The 14450-nt window shown below is 42.5% G+C and overlaps 1 protein-coding gene across 1 annotated transcript in view; it reads right to left on the bottom strand.

The window, feature by feature from the left end:
* Positions 1–8654, bottom strand: part of clpb (caseinolytic mitochondrial matrix peptidase chaperone subunit B) — a 35918-nt gene extending 27264 nt beyond the window's left edge. The window contains exons 1-3 of the mRNA XM_034605415.1: positions 7902–8654; positions 7281–7332; positions 4447–4533 (exon numbers count right to left, since the gene is read on the bottom strand). Of these exons, the coding sequence (XP_034461306.1) occupies positions 4447–4533; positions 7281–7332; positions 7902–8349 (587 nt within the window). The 5' untranslated portion in view covers positions 8350–8654. The remainder of the gene's footprint in view (positions 1–4446; positions 4534–7280; positions 7333–7901) is intronic.
* Positions 8655–14450: the final 5796 nt, after the last annotated feature.

The following is a 14450-nucleotide window of genomic DNA, read 5'->3' as shown; positions in this document are numbered from 1 at the left end:
AAAGTTTACCTTTAGTAAAGTAACACTATGCATGTTTTTTGGCCTTCAAACATCAGCTTTAAACTCAGTTTGAATGGTGCCGTTCTAAACAACACGCCTGTTTGTTTGGCCTGGGGTAATGCTGGTTGCAGTTCTTTCTGAAACTGTAAAAGTGAACTGCAGGACGAGTAAACCTGCAGCTGCACCACCGCTGCTGCACAAAGAGCTTTTCACCTGTTTATTCAAAGTTTGGTGAAGTTCACCTCAGTACGCAGAACCCTTAACTGGAGAATCAGTTGTTGTTGTCGTTGTCATGAATTCGCCTGTTGTCGTGATGGACAGCGTCACTTACGTTGATGAGTCCCAGCCGCTGCTGCTACAGAGCGTTGGTCACTCGTTTATTCAAATTTGATTTAAATTGAACGTATCTCGTGTTCACATCGCACCAAGTTCAACGCTGCACTTCCTTGGACTCTTAACAATACAAATGCAAGTGTGAGGTCGATAAGATGAACGTTTCTCGAGATATGAGAGCCATAGACAGACACAGAGTTCCGGAATCATTACATGGATGGTTCACTGACTTGGAATATGGAGAACGGTGCCACATTGATTCCAACTCCTCACCCAAAACGCCTGTTCTTGCCCAATGTAACTTTGGTGAGTGTGTACAATCTGCTGTGAGAAGTGTGTAACTGACTGAGAGTCGCAGCTTAAACGATCGGATTTCGTCTTTCAGGAGTAATGCTGAACCGTAGATCAGTTGAAGACTAAAAACAAAAAAAAGACTTGTGAGTTGTGTTTCATTTACAGTGAGTGGTACTACACAGTCAGAGCTCCACTCAACACATCAATAGTTTTTTTTTTCTTTTTCTGCATGAAAACCACTTGACCGCTCGGACACAGAGCCCAACAAAACTAACCACGTGGGGCTGCAGAGGGCGCTATTCTTCCGAAAACATTTTGCATTGCACCAAAGTTGTGTTAATGGCCACTCATCATTCACTTCATTGATGCCAGGGCTGGTAGGTTTAACCTTTGAGCTCGGCCTGAGCTTTACCAGCAGGTGACTGGTTTGACTGCTGAGGGCTGGTGTTAGTTTCCCCTCCTGCCCTGGAGGGAAGACAGAGGAAACAGACACTTCCGTCTCTCCACTGCTACAATGGACACCTGAGCTGAACTGACCATCCATGTCTCTGACCACCTGGGCCAGACGCTGGACCTCACTTGACCTTGTGTTATCTGGTGCACACCTGGGGTCACGGAGATGCCAGGAGGAGAAGTTCACCGCACTGTGAGATTGTGTTCTCAAAGAATAATTCATGGATCTTGATGGAAAAAAATCGGGCATGTTTAGGGGACTGATATTTATGGTGCAAAAGTCTGGATCTAGTTAATTTCAATGTGGTTTCATTCGGGGACGTTATGCACTCTACTAGTTTGGAAATTACTTTGATATATACGGTTAGAGGACCTAAATAAGTAATAATGAATAATTGCAATATTTAAGAAACATCCACAGTTTATTCACAAAAAACACACTGCTATGATTTACTGCTTAAACAAATACGTTTATGTTAATATGCATGTACAAAGTCTTTTTATTATTGGTTATTCTTGGAATTACTGACCTAAAATGTCTCAGGTTCATCATGCACCAGTGTGTTTGTAAAATATAGTTCATCAGCAGATCAGTTTTTAATATGGCTGGCTTGATAAAGAGCAGCAGGTAATTGGATCTTACTGCAGTTTGAACAAACCAACACATCTTTAGAACTTCATCAAGGTGAACAACCCCTGTTACTGTGCCATGCTGTTACTGCTTCGTAACTTGAATACTTACTGTTAAAAGTCACATCACTGTTTACTAGAACGGCACAAATACCTCCACCAAGGCCCAAAAGTCCCGTTAAATTCAATCAAGCCTAAAAGCTAAGTCAATAAAACAACAGATCATGAAATCCACTGTGAAAGTTTCCTCATCATCAGATCTTTGTCCAGATCAACACCATTTATTGTTTCATTTTGGGTCATATCCCATCTTTTCATCAAGTTTCATGGAAATCCGTAGAGTCATTTAATTGAATTCAATTTAATTATTCAGTTTAACACAAATAACCCCCATCACTTCTCCTCTGTTCAATTGACAGAGCAAAGTCCATGTCCAACTTTCAGCTCTGGATTGTTGCTGTGAGAGAATGTGAGCTCACATCATTTCCAGCACTGGGTTCTCATGATCGTTACTGTTCTAGAAAACTGCAGGGATGTGCACATGTAGAAAAATCATTGCACTAAACCTCATATGTGGATTTGTGGCCACCAGAGGGAATATATTTATTTATAGAGTACTGAGAGGAAAACATGTAGGAATCAATGATAACACATACAGTAAGTGATTCAGTGACTAAAAGATGATAATATTTCACAGGGGAGCACTTTCACTTCTATTCAGTTGAGCTAATCCCAGTCCCAAACCCATAATCCCACTCCACATCACTCTCTCTCCACTGCTCAACTATTCTCTCCCTCTCTTTCCCGACGAGCCACTCATCCTTTCGTTCCATCATCCCTCCGCTCTCCCTCCCTCCCCATCAAGTCGCTCGGCCGACAGGTCGGAACGGTCAACAGGCGTCTCACTCGGCTGAGCGCTCATTGTGCACGTGAATGCGGCGAGGGAGGGATGGAGGGAGAGAAAGAGAGATGGAGATGGGTATTGTGTGTTAAAGAGTGCAAACATTGAGCCAGGCCCTGCGCCTCCCTGATTTAGCCGCACATCAAAGCTCAGCAAACACACACCCCCTCGATGTCTCAGCCTTAACTCTTACCCCTCTACTCCACCCCTGATTCTCTCATCCAGCAGCACCTCGACCCCTGAACACGAGAGGCGCTTCCTGGTGGACGCTACACAGAGAAACAGTTGAAAGCTACACTTTCCACTGAAAGGACAATGTGGTCAAATCTTGAAACACAGCAACTGTCTCTTGAAACACAGTGATCACTTCTGGTCCAGTAAAATATAAATACACAGGGAGGGAGGGGGTGAAATAATTCAACAATGGGATCCATACTGACACTGTAGCTACGGGCTAGACCTTTCTCATGAGTAATGCTCACTGTGTTTTCACTTAACGGCTGCAAATAAAGTTGTGTGTAGCTGAGTAATAGACAGTTGGCCTGTAAGATATTTAGAATGAACTCGCCTTGTTTGTGCGTGTGTTTATGCATGTATTCACACATGCATCCTCCTTTGTGTGTGTGTGGATGTTTTGTGAGTGGATATGAATGTGTGTGTATGTGTGTGTGAGTGATGTGTGTGAACCGATGTTCTGTCTTCCCTGCAGCAGTGACGGCTCATTGGGGGGTTGGAGGACAGGATTAAACACAGAGGAGTGTCACTGCCTCGCTGAGTTATAGCACTCATAACACACACACACACACACACACACACACACAGGACAGTGCAGGGACACACAAACACAATGCATACAGATTCAAACACACACACACACGACCAAATTTGTATAAAAAAACACTGAAGCAAACAAATCTCATCATTAAAAACAATAAAATTCATGTTTCACACCGGCAGCCACTCATGACACAAAAATGTAAATACTACTGTGTGAAATGATCCAAGCATTATCGTATATATATAAATAAATTTATATTTATCTGATGTTTAGGATTAGCTAACAATTATATTCATTGATTAATAATCTTAGAATTGTATGATTGATTATTGCCTATAAAATGGAAGAGAAACTGTGAGAGGGCCCTAAGTGACAAATCACTCCTTTAATCAAAAATCCAAAGACATTACATTTGTCCTTCATTTAAAAGAACCATGTTTCCACTGTTTGATAGATTTGTTGAAAAATGGCTGAAAGAAATTATCAAAATAAATGTTCAAAGTTAATTGAACAATCAGTTAATTGATTCAACATTTATAACCTCATATAAATATTAAAGCATTAGAGGGCACTAGTGCATTAAGATGTTGGCATTTTTGAGGCATGAATTCACCCTGTGTTAAAAACTCGAGGACACAGAAGCCGTTACCCTAGGATTTAAAGTAAGCTCATTTTACGCTATTTTCATATTCAAATTTCATGTTCTCATGAGGCTTGTGAGGCCCTTAAACAAAAAAAGTGACCACAGTCCTGATGGAGAAAAAAAAAAAGCCGGGTAAATTGGATTTGGCCCAGCCTTAACCTCGGCCCCTCTCTGTGTTGTGTGTGTTCTGGGGGCCAGGAGGCTAATTTAATTTGTTGGGGCAGCGAGATGGGGGAACGGGTAAAGACCGTCTGTCAGTCTGAAAGTCACACTTTGCACTTCTGAAGAACTACTGTAACAACTGGAGCAGGGACGTGGATGACATATGCTCCACAGCTAAGTCATGCAGACAGCTGCAGGATACCAAAACACATATGCTCATCCGGGAGGGCGAACTGTAAAACACACACTGACCCATGCTGTCGGTTCATGGCTGCCACCATGAGAGCGGTCCAACCGAGACGGTGGCGGCAATTTGGGTCCACGCCTTCCTTTAACAGCCTGAGGGGGAAAAAGAAACAGAAAGGGATTCGGATTTAATCGTTTTAATAATCCGTATTTAGTAGATGAAATCAGAAACATGTTTCTATATAATACTAGTAGAAAAACATTATTAGTATAGTGTTATGTTGGCCTCTTAACACATACAGAGATATGATGCTAGAAAAACTATTGTTCTGTACTCGAAAGGGAATGAATACAGATAAAATGGATTTAAAGCTGCTTAACTGCTTGTTTCTGTATCATGGACCTGCCTTGTTAGACACAACATTAAGAACGCACACACATTGTCTTTGTCCTTATCTGAAGACACACACTTGCTCTTTGACCAGTTAATGTCTGTGGTGTAAGCCAGGTGTGTGTCGGGTTTTCTCTCCCTGAGGGTATGACATCAGGTACTGGAGCAGCACAGCCCTGCGTGTGCCTGTGTGTGTGTGAGGGATCCGTCTGTCGTCTCCTGTGCTGAGCCGGCAGACAGTGTGTGTGTGTGTTTACAGTCAACACGGTGGCCTCAGTCTGGTCTGCACTCAACTCTGATGCTCTCTGGCTCTGTACTGTATCAGCGTTTGTTATGAGGAAATGGATCACCACTACAGCTACATCCAAATTTCTCAGGGTGCAGTACTGGTTTCTTCTTCATTCTTTATACTTGAGTTAAAAACACAGGTGTGGGAAGTCACAGCGTTTGCACTGTGCACATTTTCTAGATAGCAAACACATGACTGAATAGAAAAGAATTGTAGATGAACTGTGCTCCAAGATGAGGGAAACAGTTAGCTGCTGCTTCTTAAGGACGTGCAATTAAATTACTAACATAGCTGGTTCCATTTTCTGTATGTTTTAAATGTTTGATCTAACTGTCACATCAGACCTTGCACAAAATGAAAAACTGAACACTGTCACACACTACCGCTAAAACACTAGAGGAAATAGACATCAGGGCCGTAAGGAAGGTTTCACCCATAGAGTGTTTATAAAGATGGACGACACATCTCCACTTCCACCCACTATCCAGAAATGAAGCTAAATTACCCTGGATACGAACGCTGCCATCTTGCGTGTTTGGAGCCAGAGATTGGGCAATCAGGAGATGGAGCCACGGTAGCTACACACTATCCCGTAGATACACACACTCTGCTGTCCTGATATTTCACCTCGTTTTTATAGCATGAAATAACTAATTAAAACCAAACTTACCGGAAAAATTAACACTGTGATAAGAACTACCTTAAGTGACAGATACCATCTTTGAGGATTTTTTTTTGTTGACAGACCTCTCTCCTTTCTCTGCTGCCACTCAGCAGACACACCCTGACACACTACCACTTCTATAAACTCAAACCAAAGCACTTAACACATCTGTGACCTGCTGACTGGAACTCTCACCTACACCATCTGCCACATGGTCACAGGTAACACAAGCCCGCAAATGGAGACACACATGGATACACACTTGTATGCACACACTCTAGTACATGGATTTGGATGCCGATATACAACAACACAAAGTGCGCACACACAACAATCATAAATTTGACAGTTAAAATAGATTGTAAACATTAATCTGATTTATTTCAGTGGTGAACAGCGAAATTAATTGGAAATCAAACCACATGTCAACATGAAGAGTGATGTGTGTGTCGGTAAACATATCCAAAGGTAAATAGGACGTAGTAGATGCTTTAATATTTTGCTATCATGAAGTGATTTCCACAATAAAGTTCTAGAGGTGTTGCAGGGTCCCATCATCTGTTTGTTATGAAATATGATCAACAAGACAGATGGGACCAAGAAGTACTACAAGCATGGTGCAGTGCTGTATCTCGCACACACTCACACACACACACACACACACACACACACACGCACACACACACACACACACACACACACACACACACACACACGCACACGCACACGCGCACACACCTCTGACTGGACAGTGAATCTGCAGGTGACGTGTTTCAGATTAAACTAAGTGTATGTGTTTACATTATTGGATTTGTGAATCTTAAAAAGATAAATGTTATGCAAACAAAAGTTAAATCAAGTCACTGTGTTAAAAATGTGATGAGTGGTGTGGAGTGTGAACTTCAGTCCTACAAACACCCCCTACTCAGACACACAGACACAGATGATGCTCTTCTTCCACCTAGTGGTTAGTGGTGGGACTACAGGTGATAATGGGTGTTTCCATAACCACATGTTCCTGACTATTCTAGAAAACTGCTCAGGAAGATGACTTGGGCTGGGACACTGGAGTAATTTTATATTTACTGTATTATAAGTATATATTATTCAGGGGATATTCTGCCCAAATAGTAACGTAAAACCGGTCAAGAAATTTACTGTAGCGCCCTTAAATACAGTTTTAATGAGATGTCCACACTAACAGAGGGGTTCAGAAATTAAGATTTTTCGAAAGCATCCCAGATGAGGTCAGTTCACAACTGCTGGCAGGTTCAGCAGTGATACAGTCCATTGCCATCATGACAAATAAGGGTAGTACTTGCAGCTGTCTGACAAGAGTAGACCATAAAAAACAACCTGTACTACACCCACTAGCCTCCTTGAATCACGTGGTTCACAATGAAGCGTCAACATGCTTCTCTGTGCTCATTTGCAAAGTGTTGTTGTATATACATGTCTGTGAAATGTGTAAAATACATTTAGATAGTAGAAAAACATTGTTTGCCATAAACACAAGAAGACTCATTGATATTTTTTTGGAGGACTGTGTCTAATACCTGGTCACTTCTTGAGATTGATTGGTCCTCGCTGCCTCCAGAAGAGCATCACCTTGATGGTGCAAAAAGAGAAAGAGATACAGAAAATATTACACAAGGAGAATGTAGAGAATTAGAGCCAGACGGATTTGTCGGTTCAACCACAAAAAATGATCAGTCGATGGGAGCCTTTCCGATTCAAATCGTATATGTTTACTGATACGAAAACGTTAATTTTACAGAATAAACAATGCAGAAAAGATGTGCATGTGTATTTATTTTCTTAATTCACGTCATGATTAAACTGTAAAGCATTAAGTCTTTTACAGTTCTTTTCATGGTGTTTGATTATGACATCTTAAGCATCGTTCCCAATTTTTTTAATCAATATATATAAATTGGCCGATATATCAGTTTTTTACTTCCTAATATCAGCATCAGCTGTCAAATATCCTTTTCTGTCTGGCTCTGTAGAAATCATAAACAAATAAACATTGTTGTGCAACAAGACAAATCAAATTCCACAGTATTAACTCTGATTACCACCAAACTTGTATTCACTTTCTTCACAAAACTAATACTTAATAAAAGAAAAAGGTGTTTATTCTATGACTGTACAATGTCAGCTGATCCAGTGTCTACCTTTGTCGTCAGAGTCTTTCCTCAGGCAGAAGGCCACGGCTGCAGCAGACAGCACGCCGACAGAGGCCGCTCCTGCCCGGCCGGCTCCTCCACCCGAGCCCCGGCCCTGACCTCCGCCGCTCTCCTCCCAGTAGCGGTTGTTGTTGCGCCCCCTGCTGGCCAGAGCCGCCCACGAGCTGCGGCGGTTCTCCAGGCTGGACAGCCACCTAGGGGCGAGGTGGTGGTACTGCACCGTGGGGTTGACGCTGGTCGCGGCGGGGTCCTCGGTTAAAATCCCCCTCCTGGACACGCGGGACTTGGAGACGATCGGGTTCCGGTTCGACTCCGCCGGTGTCTCGCGGACGCCCTGACACGCGCCGCCGCTCGCGCTGGTTTGGAGCACGCGGCTGCACGGTGACAGGCTGCGCGACCTTCGCATGATGAGCCTGGTGGGGACGGACGATAACATGGCGATAAACTCACCGGCAAACCCGCGGAGGTGAAGCCGTCAGTGCGGCAGTGGTTCCCGGGGACAGAGGACGCTCTACAGCCGCGTCGGTTCAGATATAAGCCCCGTGAGGCCTCAGCTGACAGGCGGAGAGTCACAGTCCGCAGAACCAAAACAAGCGCCTCACCTCATCCTACAATGCACAGCGAGGATGTCACCACTACGCGCTGCATTCTGGGAAATGTGGTTCTACTCAGCAGCAGCTACACGGTTCGGCCACTTTGACGAGATGTGCATCGTACACGTACTTCCGTGTTCGCCTGAACCAACTACAGCGCTCTCAGGTGTTCAAAACGTGTTTGTTGCTTAAAGTGGATCATGTCTGCAAAGAGGCACGATGATAGAGAAAGAGCCTCAAGATAAAAAGGTTCCATTAAGCATGAAGTCGGTCCTTGTGTGCGCATGCGTCATGTTGACCTGTGCTAACGGATGGTTTTGAAAGTACTTGCCTGTTAACTGCAATATGCCAATTTGGATAAATAACAACAATACAAAACATGTTACAGTCCCATTCAAACAAATGAAACAAGAGGTTAATTGTCTTTACAGTTAACTAGCCTTTGTTTTCCTCTTTTGTTTCCCTTTGGTTTCCTATTGGGAACCTTTTGTTTTGGTTTTCTGGTGCCTTCATGCTCACATGTTATCAATGGGACAGTCACTATGACCAAAATGTGATGAGACAAGCTGTTGTCTTTGATGGCGCCTGCCCGTTGACAGACCCACTGTGGCCGCCAGGTGGCGTCAAAGCACTCTGCTGGTGTGGTTTCAGCTGCACCAAACTGGACCAGTACAGTCAGGAAGTCTATATTAATTCCACTCGTGGATTTCACACATGATTTGGAGATTTCCCTTCTAATCAGGAAACAGGAAACACACATACCGCTTGGAATGAAGGCAATTGGGCGGTCAACTCCTGTTTGCCAGATCTGGGCCACAAGGAAGCCATAGCAACAGTGCATATCAACCAGGTGCCCCACATTAGTTTTGTGCTATTTGGGCCATATTCACCATTTACCACATGGCCCACTCCAGATCCAGATTACATCTGGCTCAGAGCACCGCATGTTTGCCAAAAAAAAAGGCCCACTTTTGTTTCGGATATTTGGGCCTCATTATTTAGAACTGAGCAACTTTAGGCTCACATCCATTTTATTGGAGCCACAAGAAGGCCAGAAGTGCTGCCTCATTACCTGAAGTGTCCCACATCTGTATCCTATCAGAAAAAAACAGCAGCAGCAAAATATATAACCATACATGCAAGCTATGTAACTTGGTTTGTCCTACTTTGCAATTCTGCATAACTATTGTAGGTTTTCCCAGTCAAATGCTTCACATTCCTCTTAGTTAATGTTTCAAATAGGCCTGAATCAATCTCCTCCCCCCTCTCTCATGTGAGCCTTGTTAATGTGTAGATCAGTGGATCTCATACTGGTGACATGAGCCGCTGTAGGGGGAGGTGACGATGACGACCAGGGGGAAAATGTGCAGAATAATTATGATTTATGTTGGAAAAATAAACAAAGAGACGTTTGCCGACGCTATCATGCAGACGTTCATTTCACTGAAATTCTAGTTTGACTAAATATTTTTTAATCGTTGCTTCCTCTTTCATTATTAATGATTGAATATATGAACACTAAACATTTTTCAGCTTCTGAAGCAGAAAAAGCTATACATGCTATAGCGTTTTACATATTATTGATTCATTTGCTGCCTTTCTCCCTCATGTAAACACATTTGAATAGAAGTGCGTTTTTTTTGTTTGTGCTTGATCTGTTTTACTGTGATTGCAAAAGGAAAATAAATGGATGAAAAGATTGGTCATAATAGAAAACCCAATAGACTTAGTTCTAGTGAAAGAAAACCAAACTACACACATACCTACAAAGCAGGAAGTGTCTGCATCACATAGCAAAGGTGGAATGTTGCATGAATGTATTACTTGATATACCACATAATAATACTTTAGTGTTTTAAAATTTGCAGCGAAACTGAATTCTGAAACGACCTTTTTCAATTATGCAGATGGTATATACATTTTTAAAAGCAATTATATATATTATTTACATAAAGAAAGTCTCTTTACTGTAGGATACATGGTGGGAAAGGATAGTTCAGAAAGCTTTGGACCCCCCCCCCCCCCCCCCACATTACAAGATAGAAATTATTCAAGGGGACCCCCTCATGTATGTCTCTTTTTGCTCTTCAACTTATGTTAGAAAACCACATAAGAGAAATGTCTTAGTATTTTCACAGTGTCAACACAGAATAACAATGTATCATTAGTGTGCCCATGGACCCCCCATTTGACGACCACAGACTTGAGACACAGTAGAATCAAGGAAACAGTGTTGTCTGAATATCATTTTGTTGTGATAGAAATTCAATTGAAGCAGAACCATTGTGACACATAGAAGTGTGGGGCCTCCCTCTGTGGAGCAGAGCTGTAATTTATTAGGCGGATGTGTGGTGTGCTGGCAGCAGGCTCATTGTGCACTCACCATACATGATTCATAGAGGACAACACGCTCCCCCACCATAAATCCACTGGCACCTTTACCAGTCCTCTCTCTCCAAATGCTCCAGGAGTGTGAGTGTGGGTCTGATATTGTGGATCCCTGACGATACATTACATTCCCACTCTTTCTCTTCCAACAAATACAGCTGGAGTCACCCACACGAGCCTGTCATTATGTGCAGGCCCGTGTCTGTTCCCAAAGTGTTTTGTTAAAAAACAAAGAGCTGTCATGGTTATGTGCTCCTCGACAATGAAAGCTGTGTCTCGAGACAGTCAGCTGCACGGTTCACAGACTGACAAACATATAGGTGAAACTAATGTCTTTAACAAAGTGTCCCTGCACGATGCTCCAGTGGAAACTCGGTAGCAGAGGAACTGGAACCGGCTCAGTTAAACAGAATTCAGTTGAAGTTGGTGACATGTCAATACATAGAACAAAAATAGTCTGTTCAGTGATATTTTACTTGTGTTGCATGTCCGCACAATTGATTGAGTATCAGCCTTTAAAAATACTGGTGGAAACAAAGTAAGAAAAGCAGGTACATTTAGTTTTATTCAAACGGCATTACAACAACTAACAGTATCTCTTGCTGTACATCCATCCATCCATTTCTCCATCATCTATACCATTTATCCTCTGAGGGTCATGGGGGGGGGGGGGTTGGTTGGAGCCAATCCCAGCTGACACTGGGCGACAGGTGGGCTACACCCTGGACAGATCGCCATTGTATCACAGGGCCAAAGAGACAAAACCATTCACTCTCAAATGCTCCCCTACAGTCAATTTAGAGCCTCCAATTATCCAATCATCATGTCTTTGGACTGTGGGAGATGGCTTTCGACATGTTTTGGATTTAACTGGTATTTTTGTCTGATGTTCACCCCAACTCTCCTTTTCTTTCCATGTTAATTATGTTATAAAAGGTTTCTTTACTCTTGGTTCTTTATAGTTTTCAGATGAGTCAGATCCACAGAACTGTTTGTTTCCCACAGAAGACATTTGACTCACAGCTGGAACTAGTCGTGAATGGCTCTGCCCTGTATCTGACTGTGTCATAATGTCCTACTCAGTCACTGTTTCACTCCACGTCTTCCTGCTGAACAGTTTTAATTTAGGCTATATTGTGTTTTCATTTCACTCATGCTCAGCTCATCCAGGTGACACAATTCCCTTCTCACGTGCCTGTGCCAGGAGGTCAAAGGTCGAGGTCTGTTGTAGAAAACCTGGAGGTATCGATGAGAAAGATCATTGCATGGCAGCACACTGACTTCACTGATGAAAAGACAGTTTCAATAACATTTAGGTTGATTTACTCCATGAAATTATACCCAAGTAATGAGAGTTATTCTGTGACAATGATGCACAGGTCATTGTGTGTATGCTCATAACAGCTGACCACCATGTACAATTGGCGATCATGGTTATTGTGGTTGTCTCCATGAATGAAACTTAACAGCACAGAAAATGGCCAATCCTTGTTTTAGACAATTTCAGAATTTAGTGCTCCCAGTCATGCCTGTTTGGAATGGGCTGCTTGCCTTCAGAATTATTCCTTTCCATTAGTGAGTCCACCTCAAACAGTTCTACAACAGACTGTCACTTTTTATTGTTTGTGTGCTGGACATTGTGTGGAGAGCTTTTTGTTAAGTCTATGGTGCAGAGCGACGTGAGCATTCATCCTACCTGGTTTATCTGCAATGAAGATTTTATAAACAATGTTGTTCATAAAATGAAACAGAATGTGCTTTACTATTGTTGACGTGTGTGGCTTATATATAAGCTTTTTGACACGCTCTTTGACCCAGTTGCCGACAAGTACTATAGTTTAGGAGGAAGACAGGTTCAACCGCAGACAGGCTCTTCACCGCCCAACCCCCACTGACTGCTACAGAGCGCTGGTCCTAAGCTATTATTAATATTGTATGCAGTGCTCTTTTTCGAGGAATTTGCAATACACATGCCGAGTGCCGAATGAAAGATATGCGAGATTTGCATTCCGCAATCAGACAGAGAGAGAGACAAAAATTCGTGGAATTAGCAGGTAGATGTACACATGTGATCCTAAGAACTAAATGTTATGATGCACTTCAGACGATTTGGCCCTGAAGATGTCACAAAAACACACAGATAGATCTTATAAATGTACAAGGTGAAGGGGGGAGACCGATGAAAGAGGAAGACTGAGAGAGAAAAAGATGGAGAGAGACAGCCTGCAGTGAGGAGATACAACACAGAGGTTAGTGCACTTCCAAATATACTGCATCATTGTGTGCTTCACCAGGAAGCATGACACAGAGAGAGGGGAGGGGGGACTCCCAATGACTCTACACGTCAGCCAACTGCAGCCAGGCGCGCCCCCGCTGCTCCGTGAACTAACTACTTTACTGACAGGTTTGTCTGCATGCTGGGGTCGCGCGGGATACGTTCAAGTCCTGTAGGAAACTGCGGAATATCCTGTATTAGCCACTGAATATCATGTCCTCCAAAAAGGCATGTTTGAAAACACAGCTCAGTTGCTGTGATGTCCTGAAAACTGCATGAGTTACAAACCATACTGGTTCTAGCAAGTGACACACACTCCCCTTCACTTTGTGTTGTTTCAGTTAAGGCCGTTGTATGATCACAGTTTTTGAGTCAGTTAATTAAAACATAAAACTATACAAAAAATCCCTCATCACAACATGAAAGGTGGGGGCATTGCTAGCCACAAACATGTAGCTTACACGTATCGAATTGCATTGTACTGTATCGTATCATATATATAGTTTATATAGTTTTGCTTTATTTCAGACTCATAGGTTCATATCCATATAAAAAAAACATAACAAATGCCTGAAAGCATGAAAGGTATTGTATTGTATCATATCATATTAAATTGTATCATATTGTGTCATATCGCATCGTATCGTATCGTATTGTATCGCATTGCATCATTGTTATAGTTATAGTTTATATAGTTCAGCTTTACTTCAGACTCATTGGTTTGTATCAAAATAAATTTAAAAAAAGGATTGCCTGAAAGCATGACAGGTATCGTATTGTATTGTATTGTATTGTATTGTATCATATATTGAATCGTATCATACTGTGTCATATCGCATTGCATCGTGTCGTATTCTATCATATTGTATGATTGTTACAGTTATATTTGATATAGTTCAGCTTTATTTCAGACTCATAGGTTCTTATCTGTGTAAAGAAATAGAAATAGAGATAAATAAATGACAAATGCATGACAAGTGTGAAAGGTCGGGGCATTACTTGCCACAAACATGTAGCTCGCACTTATTGTATCGTATCGTAGCATGTGGTACGGTATCGCATCGCATCAACGCATATTGTATCGTGTCGTGAAACCCGCTTGCCTCATTTCCAATCAAAAGAATTCAACTGAACAAAATGTCCCTGAGGCTATAGACACGCGAGCTTTACGAGGAGCACGTAGAGGCAGCACAGGGGGGCGTTTCCATCTCTGCGTCTCTCCTGTCTGCTCAGCCGGATTCCTCCTCCTCCTCCCCCTCCTCCTCCACCCCCTCTTCCTCC

The sequence above is a fragment of the Hippoglossus hippoglossus genome, chromosome 13, assembly GCF_009819705.1.
Source record: "Hippoglossus hippoglossus isolate fHipHip1 chromosome 13, fHipHip1.pri, whole genome shotgun sequence".
NCBI classification, from domain to species: Eukaryota; Metazoa; Chordata; class Actinopteri; order Pleuronectiformes; family Pleuronectidae; genus Hippoglossus; species Hippoglossus hippoglossus.
The sequence above is the reverse complement of the archived record's forward strand: the minus strand, read 5'-3'. Positions and strand labels throughout refer to the sequence as shown.